General features: G+C 39.4%; 1 protein-coding gene across 1 annotated transcript; it reads right to left on the bottom strand.

Moving 5' to 3' along the window:
• Positions 1-9,915: 9,915 nt before the first annotated feature.
• LOC102262928 (tubulin alpha chain) lies at positions 9,916-10,898 on the bottom strand. Its single transcript, XM_005875874.2, has one exon. The coding sequence runs from the start codon at positions 10,896-10,898 to the stop codon at positions 9,927-9,929; it is 972 nt and encodes a 323-aa protein (XP_005875936.1). The 3' UTR covers positions 9,916-9,926.
• Between the last annotated feature and the right edge of the window lie 1,134 nt (positions 10,899-12,032).

Here is a 12,032-nt window from a genome sequence, read left to right as displayed (position 1 = left end):
TGGGAAGGGTAGCGGTCGTACGCTAATTACCATGTTTCTCTTTTATTAGTGTAAATAGATATATCTCATTTGTCATGAAGATTTGTCATTGAGAAGTTTCTCAGTCTGTGTGGTAAAATGTTTTATTCCAATTACTTATTTATTTATTTGAGTGTTTCTTTTTAATTACAGCTTATATTCAATATTAATTTACATTAGTTTCAGATGTACAGTACAGTGGTCAGACAATCATACACTTCACAAAGTGCTCTCTCCAATTTTCAAGTACCGACCTGCCACCATACATAGTTAGTACAATATAATTGACCATATTTTCCATGCTGTACTTTACTTCCCTGTGACTATTTCATAACTACAAATTTGTACTTCTTAATCCCTTCACCTTTTTCTCCCAGTCCCTCAACCCTTTGCCCCTCTGGAAACTATCAGTCTGATCTCTGTTTCATGAGTCTGTTTTTATTTTGTTTGGCCATTTATTTTATTTTTTAGATTCAACATGTAACTGAAATCATATGGTATTTGCCTTTCTCTGACTGACTTATTTAATTTAGCATAATACTCTCTAGGTCCATCAATGCTGTCACAAATGGTAAGATTTCATTCTTTTTTATGGCTGAGTAATATTCTATTGCACATATGTACCACCAATTCTTTATTCATTCGCCTATTGATGGGCACGTAGATTGCTTCCATATCTAGGCTATTTATAAATAATGCTGCAGTGAATATAGGATTGCACATATTCTTCAAATTAGTGTTTTGGCTTTCTTTGGATATATATCCAGACAGTTTTATTTTCAAATTTTTTTGAGGACCCTCCATAGTGTTTTCCTTAGTGGCTGCATCATCTGCCTTCCCACCAACAGTGCACGAGGAAAAGTTCCCTTTTCTCCACATCCTTGCCATGTGTGTTTATTTTTGATGTCAGGATATCCTACAGGTGGATTATTTAAATCAGTCAAGAGGTTTTGATTTAAGAATATCTGGGTTCAAGTACCAGCTACCTCTTGCTTATACATATAATATTCATATCATAGGACTTGCTTCATAGCAAAAACTCAACAAAGTATTATTTTTACTTCATCATGTTTATTTAGTATTTACTATGTGTATAGCAATAGAATAGATGTTTCAAAGGTATGACTGATTTATACAGTAGTCATCTTTCTCTCAAGGGGAGGTAAAATTTATTAAATTATAAATTAAATTATTATCTAAAATAAGCATCTTTTGTACTTTGAAATTTTTCCTCTACTTGTTATCTGCTAACTGGATTAATTTTGAGTTGAGGTACTGGTTCTAAAAGTTTGGAGTGTACCACAGCCTCCTGAAGGAACTTGTCAAATAGATGTCCAGGATGCACCCCAATATATTGAATAGTGGGGCTCAGTTAATCGGGAAACTCAATAGAGCTTATATACTACTAAGGTAAAGCATAATTGTTTAACACTCCTGTAGTAAAGGATATGTTCAACATACCTGTTCTTTGGGCCCCACCCAAACCAACCTCCTAGAAGTAGCAGCTGAGATAAGACCTGAAGCATAAGGAGTTGCTCTCTTCAGGAGGCTGAGACAGGAAGTGGGAAGGTGTTCCAGACAGAGGATGCTGCAAGTGCAAAGGCCTACAGAACAAGACAATGTGATCTTTGGGGGTAACTGGAAGAAGTTCAGTATGGCTGTTGTGTAGAAAGGGAAGTAGGAATGGAAATAGGGAGTGAGTAGTGTTAATAACTATTTACTACTTACTAGATTTTTATTCTGAGAGTAATACGTTGCCAAAGAAGAGTAAGCAGGAGCTAGATGTGATCAATTGCTTGTTTTACAAAGATCCTTCCTCTGTAAGCAATATAAAGAGTTGACTGGGGACAGAAATTGGAATAGAGAATCAATGGTGGCCTTATCCGGGCCAGTGGAAAAGGAAATGGAGAGAAGTGGGCTCATTTGAGAGATTCTTAGGAAGACTTAAGAAAGAAGTTATCAGGTATGATTTTGAATTTTCTACTTCAAATGACTGAATGCACAGTTTAGAAAGGAAACAGGAAGTGCATCTACCAGGGGAGTGGGAAAAGTGGAGAGTGCAACATAGAGAAGCCACAGTTGAGTTGATTCTTTTTGTTTGGTCTGGAATATTCAGTTAAGACACCTACCTCAACCAAATAAAAATAAAAAAAACATCTCTATTAAGTCTCTTTTTTAGCGCCTGAGGTGTAACCATCACCAAAGCCATGTTACCTTTTGATTAGCTATAACTCTACCTCTACTTCTTGTGCCAGTCATTCTAATGATGCACTATCTCTATTCAAAATAAATCAGTTTAAAGCTGGAAAAACAAAAGGCCATTTCTATTTGTTATTTTTATGTCTTGTGCCTTGGGACTGAGAAGGAGCCTTTCCCAAGTCAGGTGGTGAATGAAAATGACTGTAAAAGTGACACCACATTTTTTGAGTCACATCCGTGTTGACTAGACAAAACTTTACACACAGAAGAACACATGTAAAAATAATAATCCGTGTGGGCTGGATGCTGACCGTGTTGGACGGAAACTTTCACATAGAGCACTTCCTTGTTATTTATTCTTAATACTGTCAAGACAAAGGAGAATTTAGCGACAAGTAATCTGCCCAGATAACAGAGGTATGCTGCTTTCTAATGCTGCCTCTTACTTCCACTTTTTTCTGAATTCACAGATGTGCCCTTGATGTGGTCCGGGTATTTTTGTGAACTGCTGGAAAATTTCACTCACACACTAATGGTTCCAATGAACACAAAATACCTCTTCCAGAGAGCAGTTGCCAATAAGCAGTATTTTTAGAGGCACATGTCACAGTTTCTGTTTGCCTCTGTTGTGACTGTTAATGGGCCCTGAACGATTAAGAAACAGCCTCTGATAAAAGGCATTACTCCACTGCTTCATTATATACTATGGGCAGTAAATGTTTACTGCACTTTAGGCTCAAGCTAACATGTCATTAAACGTGTTCCAGTTAAATAAGTTCTCAAAGCATAACTGTTACTCCCGTGAACACATTTGCCATTTCCCTATGTCTGAAATAGCGAATCATTCCTTTTGGGTTCCTACAGCTAAATGCTTCTTTAACAATGATGCCGTGTGGTTTGTACGTGCTTCCTCGGGGAAGTATTTTAGTTAGCTTTCTGAATTCTTTGGTAAAGCCTGCCACTCACTCTAGGAGACTATCCCTGTTTGCAGTAATATTCTTTAACCTGTTGAATAAAGGAATCCCTTTCAAAGAAGAAATAGGAGGTTAAAAACACACAGTGCATGGATCCAAACACTAGGGTTGATATGACATTTCATTGCACAGAATGGATGTACCATGATATTCTTGTATGCTGGGAGTAGCTTTCCTCTGGGGATTGGAGAATCAGGATTTCTGTGATCTCACCAGAGTAGAAATCTATTTTCCTTTCCCATCCTAGGAGTAGTGAATGTATCAAACGTTCCCACCCTCCAGATCTGCAGGGAACCTTCCTATTTCTTCCGTTGTGCTTGAAAATGAAAAAGGAAATGCTTGCTATTGAAAACAGTCCCGGCTACTGTAATGTGAGTGCTAAAAATTATGACTATAGGCAATTAGAGGGGAAACGTCATTCAGGTGCCATTTTGCCTTTCTGTGAGCAAGGCTATAAAAATAAAGTGCCTCTTTGGGCACACTCAGTCATTACTGTGGGGTTAAGAATGAAGACAGAGGAAAAAATATCTGAAATATAAACATGTGTTTTTCATTCTGACATATAGAGTTAAGATTATTTTCTATAGATAACAACCATAAAGAGTTAGTATCTTTTCATCTATTTTCTAAAACAACATGGTAACATTTTTATGCTGGCCAACCTGCAGGTGCTAAGAATACCTCGTGTCTAGGTCTTCTTGGTGCAGAGTATTCCCTTTTCTGAACTGATGAGGTTCATTTCTATGTGTTTACACAGGAGCAGGAACATGTCTGCTTGCCTAAAGCTCAGGCATAGCATCATCGCACGGGGCATTGCTCAAGCACAGACCTCGCCAGGTGGCTTGAAAATGCAGGGGGACCTGGGAGTTGCCAGGGTTGGAGTTTGTGTGCAAAATAAGAGACCACCATTGTCATTGAACTTCCATGATAATTCCCTGTGCAAAGCTTGAAGCAAAGGAAAATTCTGTTGACAGTTCTGTAAAACATACTTTTGGTAGAAAGGAAGAATCATGGAGGGAGACTTTTTTCTTTTCTCCGCCTCCCAGAAGAATCTTTTACTTATGCATGCTTCCTGAAATCGAGGAAGTCTAATAAATTCCAAATTCTCGAGAATGGCATGAAGTCTCATTTATATATCATCAGCTAGCCAGGTTCTATGCATCCTCTCTTAGGAAAAGATCATAATTTATTTGCCCTGTGTTTGTGGATAAATATACTATAAATAATATATGCAAGCATCTCTTGCCCACTAAAAAAGAACATTCTATCCCACCCGCAGGTTGCTTAAGACAGGTTCCTTTCAGAATTAATCTGCTGTGCTCCCACAGCTCCGTGGTGGTAACAGCATGTTTCACGGGCGGCATGTATTAGAGTTATTCCAGGGTGATTCTTTCAGCCCCGCTGATGGTAAGCCTGTGGGTGCTAAGTCCCCAGGCCCACTCATCCTTGGAACCCACTGCTAGGACTTGGAGGCCCACTCCTCCTACAGTGCATAGGCCAGCACTTTACCCATAATGGGTACTAAAATCTCATTGATTGAGTGAAGTCATATAGAACAGGGAGCCCACAGAGAATAGCACGTATACTGTGCTGAAACACATTGGGCGTTGGAATCCATTTAACGGCAACACCCCTGTGTTCTCTGTCGTGGACTGGCTGCTAAAATTGTGTAGACAGAGTAACTTGGAACTGTCATGTTAAAAATTGGTGTGAAAGAGCTAAAGAGCCACTTTGTATAAAGAATATCGCTGCTGGACAGGAATGGAGGTGGGGAGGCTCATTAGCGTTGCATAGAATGGAGCTAAGCTGAGTGGACTGGCTTCAACAGTGAGATCTGTTGAGGAGGCACAGTGAGCAGCACATTAAGTGTGCCCAAGCTTCATTTCTTACTGTAAGGGGACATTGCAAAGGTTTTAGGAACAAGTGAGAGAAATTTATAAAAATAAGCAGCAAGCCAGTTTACCCCAGTACCTACTGTCATGAGAATTACTGAGTCAAAGGAGGGGCATTTTTAAAAATTTAAATGGACTACAGTGCACATTTCCAAATGGGATTTATAATCTAGGGAGAATTTATTTATAAGATAGTGTTACAATATAGTGTTCATTGTTTTGGATGCATTCTAAATGTGATTGCTTTCTGGGTGAAATTAAGCATTGTTTCATTTTTGGATTTTTATTTCTTTCCTAGAGATGCTACTTATTCACCAGTGAGAAACTGTGGTGTTTCATCTACTTGATTTTTGCAGTTCATTGTATTTGGTTTTTAATAGCTACCTATGACTAAAGTGAACAGTCTGAGAAATATATTTAAACCAAACAAAACTTTTTAAATAGCCTTCTTTTTAGGGGCTTGTTTCCAGGATTCTCCCAGCATGAAGGTTTCACCCTGAGAATATGTGAGCCAACTGGGGAAAGTTATTTTTGAAGCCTACTTCACTTATTGCAGAGTAGCAGTGATATGAATTTACAAGATTATTCAGTGGTTCATTAGCATAAGACACGGTCAGAGAGAAATAACTCTATCTAAATAAGCCTCTTTCTCTACTTCCCACAATTAACAGACATTACCTTATCTCACACCCAACTCATGTACCACCATTTAAAGTAAAGGCTTTCATGTAAATTACCTTATTGTACCCCTTGGACCAGGCATTTAGCAGTCACTAGGGCTTGCTGACTGTATTGAGCCCTGATTCATGGCACCATCACCCAGAGCCTAAGGGGCCAGGCAGGAAGAGAGCAGGAAGAGAGCAGGCCGGGTGGCTGCCAGAACAAGAGCACAAAGCAGCACACCCCAAGGCCATTGAGACACAACACTTCAGGGGGAGGAGCAGAATGGAAGGTGTGTACAAAAGAAGAAAGTACAGCAAAAGGACAGAAAAGGGCCCGGTGCCCAGTGGAGAATGGCAGAGCCATCACCACCCCTAGAAAGAGTGTACCTGTAGGGAACGTGGGCCCTCTGTGGATAGGGTGAATTAGCTGTGTTTCATTGTACCCTTTGGCTGCAGAGTAATGCAGCAGTTCACTTCTCAGCCTCCACGCAGGCTGCCTGGCCTCACATCCTTACTAATTGTGCCTCCTTAGTGAGATGACTCGAGCTGCCCTTGCTCCTGTTCCTTCACCTGTAGAATAGAGGTTATAAGAAGATTACCAACCTCCTAGCTTACTTACCTAATATAAAATAGTCTGGCTTGCTCCTGTAAAGAGCAACAGCTGGCACTGGGAGTTAAGTATTTTAGCATTATATTGTCTGTTGCACCTCCAAGGTTCATGCTAATTGAACTCTTTAGTTTCTGTATGGCTGTCTTCCACCAATAGTATTTGCAAGAGTCTTTGTTTCCTTATCAAATTCTGTGCAGTAAGTTAATTTTAAAATTTAAATCCAGAGGTTTACCCATGTGGAACACCTAAGCATGGAAATATATAGTCCCAGTCTTTCCTTTTTTCATCTTGTTAATTGAAAAAGGTCCTGAGGATACTACCAATCCAGGTCACAGTGACAATACAGAGTAACTCTTCCTTGTCTGTTTCTGTATGCATTTCTTTCCAATCAAAATAGAACCCTTGTTTAGAGTTTTAAGCAGAAAAAAATTTGGTATAATTTTGCATGAATTTTTACATAGAATTTTGTCAGCTGAATTCAGAAGACAAAGACCAAATATCAAGCAGAAGAGCGCATGGAAAGGGTTGAAGGAGTGGACCTTGGTGAGGAAGTTTGGGATTCAGTTTTTGGTAATTCATTTTAAATTATGTGTGTATGGAATTCCAGTGCTTGGTGTTTAGAAGACACAGAAAAAGAATCAGACATGTATTTTACTCACAAGGTTCTTATAGAGTCAGGTAGGTAGCATATGACACGGGCCTGGGAACTTTACATCCCAGAATCTAACACATACCTAGCAGATAGGAATTATGAATTGCTCACTTTTTACCCCCAGAACACAGCAAAATGATAAAATACAGCAAACGATTAAACACAAATTTTTATAAATGCCCTAAGAGTGATGTAAAATTCTATAGAGAGATGAGGGAAAAACATGGATGGGCAAATATTCTAGTCAAGTCTTCAATGATGTGCAGGATATGTGGCTTTATGGGCAGAGAGGATATGAGCAAAGACAGTGAGGTTAGAAGATTTAGGAAACAGGAGTAATTGTTTGCCTGGAGGGTTGTGGTGAGAAATGAGGTTGAAAATAGATCTGCTCCAGACCTTGAAAGTTAGGACCAGAAACTTGGACTTGATTCTACAAGCAGTGAGGACCCATAGAAGGCATTACAGTAGCGGTTCTCAACCTGTGGGTCGCGAACCCTTTGGGGGTCGAATGACCCTTTCATAGAGGTCGCCTAAGACCATCGGAAAACACATATATAATTACATATTGTTTTTGTGATTAATCACTATGCTTCAATTATGTTCAATTTGTAACAATGAAAATACATCCTGCATATCAGATATTTACATTACGATTCATAACAGTAGCACAATTACAGTTATGAAGTAGCAACGAAAATAATTTTATGGTTGGGAGTCACCACAACAGTATTAAAGGATCGCGGCATTAGGAAGGTTGAGAATCACTGCATTAGAGCATAGTCAGAGTTGAGCTTCCGGAGGATGAATCATTAAAATGCATTGGTAAATTTCCAGTGATGATACAATGGGGAGGAGAGCTGATCCGTCTGGCAATGAGCATAGAAAGGATGAGACCAGTGCAAGAGGCACTTAGAAGCTAAAATTGATCTGACTCATTCTGAGCCTCTTAGGACAGACGATGGTATCATTAGCAGAACCAGGCAGCCCAAAAGGAAGAGCTGGCTTGACATGGGAGATGACGAATTTTACCAGGGTCACATTAAGGGTCAAAGTGCTGGCAGGACATTCAACACCAGAACCCATGAGAGAGGTTTTCAGTGGAGAGATCATTCACGTGCAGAAGATAATCAAAGTCTTGGAATTAATGACCAAGTGAGAAAGGCCTAAGGACAGAACCTTAAGGGATACCCTCATGTACAGAGCAAGGACACACAAAGAAGGAACAGCACAAAAATGAAATGAATACCTTGGAGTGAGTGTCGAGGAAGTCACAGAGGGAGAAAGTGTCAGAAATAAAAGGGCAGACAGGAATTTTATTGTTACAAATAAATATGGAACCTGAGAAGAGATGCTGAATTTGGTGACTAAGAGGAAGTCGGTTATCTTCTGTGAGAGCAAAAGAGTAGTGAGTATTTTATCTCTCGATTACCATTGTCCTTCCACTACCATTGTCTTAGTAATAACAGAGAAATAAAAGAGGAATCTCTTCACAAGATAGTTTCTCTCAGTGGAAAAGGAAACCAGACTAAGGAGTGCATTCAGAAATAGTTAGGTAGAAAATTCTCCTAAAATCAGCCTCGTATATGAAAGACAGAAGTCAGTACAAATATTTCCTTGACCTAAGAAATTCAGAAATATACTATATGGTATTATCCAGGGGTGGCTAAAATGCATTTATTTCCAATGCTGAATAGGAATTGCTTCAGAGTAAAATATTGGGGAAGACATAATGAAGATTTGCCTACTTGCCAACCAAGAAAAGATATATAGATGACTCCATCTTAAAAATGAGATCACATTTAAATGATACAATTAATGTGATGATGATTATTATTATTATCAGCATAATAGAATTGGTGAAAACATCCCACTTGCTGTAATATATCTAACTGAGAAATGGTGGGAATAAGGTGCAATTTATCTTAGTTTAATAAGATTCAATTATATGAGAAAAATGATCATAGTATGTTCATTTTAAATGTCTAAAACAAAAGAATTCAGATACTTATCTGAGTGTACATGACTCAAAATTAGATTCTAAAAATGTGAAACAAAGGTTTGCTACAGCGCAAATACAAAGGCAGCTAAAAATTCACTATAAAAATAGGGATAATATTTCAGATAAATGCATTAAAATTGAGTACCAAATTAAGAAAGAACATTCAGCATAATCACAGACCAGAATTAAAGTTGGTGAGACTTGGAGGCCCCTCTAACATCCTCCTGGTTTTAGAATTGAGGAAAATGAGGGCGAAGGTGTTCACAAACCCCATTAAGTTAAACTTTTTTTTCATTTAAGACAGGGAATACTCTATTAAAACCCATCAGAGAAACTGACAGTTTGGATCTGTAACAAAGCATTGTATTTTAAAGCATAGGCCAGTAATTGTATATGAGAGTGTACACTGCTCTACACAACAAATTAACTGATCAGACCAGAACTTTTCAATGTTTAAAACACAAATGAGTGAGATCATGTGGTATTTTTCTTTCATTTACTGGCTTATTTCACTTAGCATAATGCTCTCCAGTTCCATCCATGCTGTTGCAAATGGTAAAAATTTCTTCTTTTTTACAGCAGCATAGTATTCCATTGTGTAGTTGTAGACCATTATAAACTGATGAACAAAAATAGATACAGAGGCAGAGCAGCATTAAGCAGACTGTCAAACTACAGCGGGAAAGCAGGGAGGGTTGGAGGGCGGGTAAGAGATCGACCGAAGAACTTGTATGCACGCATATAAGCATAACCAATGGACACAAGACACTGGGAGGTAGGGGAGGCCGGGGGAAGGTCAAGAGGGGGGGAAAAAGAGACATATGTACTACTCTTTGTAATGCTTTAAGCAATAAAACAAAATTTTTTTAAAAACAACAATAATTTCCCTGTTAAAAGCAGCACCTTGTGACATTTTAAATTTAGTATTCCTCTCCTTCTTCCTCACCCTCTCCTTCAACAGAATCCACACCAACTTCCTCATAATCCTTCTCAAGGGCAGTCATGTCCTCACGGGCCTCATAAAACTCTCCTTCCTCCATGCCCTCACCTGCATACCAGTGGACAAAGGCACACTTGGCATTCATCAAGTCAAACTTGTGGTCCAGGCGAGCCCAGGCCTCAGCAATAGCTATGGTGTTGCTCAGCATGCACACAGCTCGCTGTACTCTGGCCAGGTCTCCACCAGGTACCACAGTGGGAGGCTGGTAATTAATGCCAACTTTGAAGCCAGTGGGGCACCAGTCCACAAACTGGATGGTACGTTTGGTCTTGATGGTGGCAATGGCAGCATTGATATCTTTGGGGACCACGTCACCACGGTAAAATAGGCAGCAAGCCATGTATTTACCATAGCGAGGGTTACATTTCAACATCTGGTTAGCTGGCTCAAAACACGCATGGGTGAGCTCTGCTACAGTTAGCTGTTCATGGTAGGCTTTCTCAGCAGAGATGACAGGGGCATATGTAGCCAGAGGGAAGTGGATGCGTGGGTAGGGCACCAGGTTGGTTTGGAATTCAATCAGATCGACATTCAGGGCTCCATCAAACCTGAGAGAAGCAGTGATGGAGGACACAATCTGGCTAATAAGGCGGTTAAGGTTGGTGTAGGTTGGGTGCTCAATATTGAGATTTCTAAGACAGATGTCGTAGATAGCCTCATTGTCAACCATGAAAACACAGTCAGAGTGCTCCAGGGTGGCATGGGTGGTGAAGATGGAGTTGTAGGGCTCAACTACAGCAGGTGTTGAAGGAGTCATCTCCCCGCCAATGGTCTTGTCACTTGGCATCTGGCCATCAGGCTGGATGCCGTGTTCCAGGCAGTAGAGCTCCCAGCAGGCATTGCCGATCTGGACACCAGCCTGGCCAACATGGATGGAGATGCTCTCACGCATGGTTGCTGCTTTGAGGCTACCAAGTAGATGGCAAAGAGGAAGAGGAGAGGTTGTTGCTTCTTACAGCGCGACCTTTAGGCGGTCAATGTAAGAGAACCTCCTATTAAGTTAATATTTACAGATAAATCAAGCAAAGTCTGTAGGAAGAGCTCAGGAGATTTATCTCAGTGCTGTGGCAGATGCAATGGCGTGAGCACACTCCGCCTATACAAGCTTCCTGGGCACACCGGGAAGTATTGCCGCCCGCCTGAGCAGACCCCCTAGAGCCCCTACATAGTACCCTGATCTTTCCTACTATTGGTTGCCCTATGGATGTTGTAAACTTCTGATTGGTCCAAAATGTTATATATACTGCTGCACTTGCACAATAAACTTGGATCTGCGTCACTGAACCTGGTCTCCGGAGTCGGACATGCTTCGTTAGGACTCCGTCGGCCTCACCCCCGCGGGACCCCCTGCTTCAAAAGTCCCTTTAATAAAATAGTAGGGCACATTAAACTGTGACAGCTTTTATATTTATACATTCATCAGTTAATTTTTTAAATATCTAAGCTCAGTTTGAATATGGCTTAACTTATAAGCAATATAACTTGCTCTTTTACATCACACGAGTAAGAAAAATTTGTGAATAGGCATTCCCATATACTTAGTTAAACTCCTGTGAGTTTGAAGAAATGCTGATTAATAAAAAAATTCTATTGAGAAGTCATGTTAATTTCAACAAGGTTTTTAAAATCAACTTGCTTTTTCCATTTATTAAAACCATAAAACTCCAAAGTTAATATTTATCAACACTAGTTAATACAGACTGCATTGTTGTATAATTTTTAAAAATCTGTTTTAGTTTATCACACAAAGTAAGCATATTGTATGAGAAAACAGAGAGAAGTAGTATTTTTCTGAGTGTATTTGGTTGTGTTTATCCTGCACATGTGACTGTTTTGATTATTGATTTTATAAAAGCTAATTTTATCAACTAATTTGAATTTTACATAAACACTGCCATCAATATTTAACTGAAATCTATGAATTACTTACAATGGATGTGTTATACAAGTTTGGACTTACATCTTCATGATGAGTTGTAATTTTTATTATGTCGTAAATATAGAAATATGTCATACCATCTATTTT

The sequence above is a fragment of the Myotis brandtii genome, unplaced genomic scaffold (genome assembly GCF_000412655.1).
Source record: "Myotis brandtii unplaced genomic scaffold, ASM41265v1 scaffold471, whole genome shotgun sequence".
Taxonomy (NCBI): Eukaryota; Metazoa; Chordata; class Mammalia; order Chiroptera; family Vespertilionidae; genus Myotis; species Myotis brandtii.
The sequence above is the reverse complement of the archived record's forward strand: the minus strand, read 5'-3'. Positions and strand labels throughout refer to the sequence as shown.

Excerpts from the sequence above, each read along its gene's own strand:
- LOC102262928 (XM_005875874.2), bottom strand. The coding sequence starts at position 10,898 with ATGCGTGAGAGCATCTCCATCCATGTTGGCCAGGCTGGTGTCCAGATC.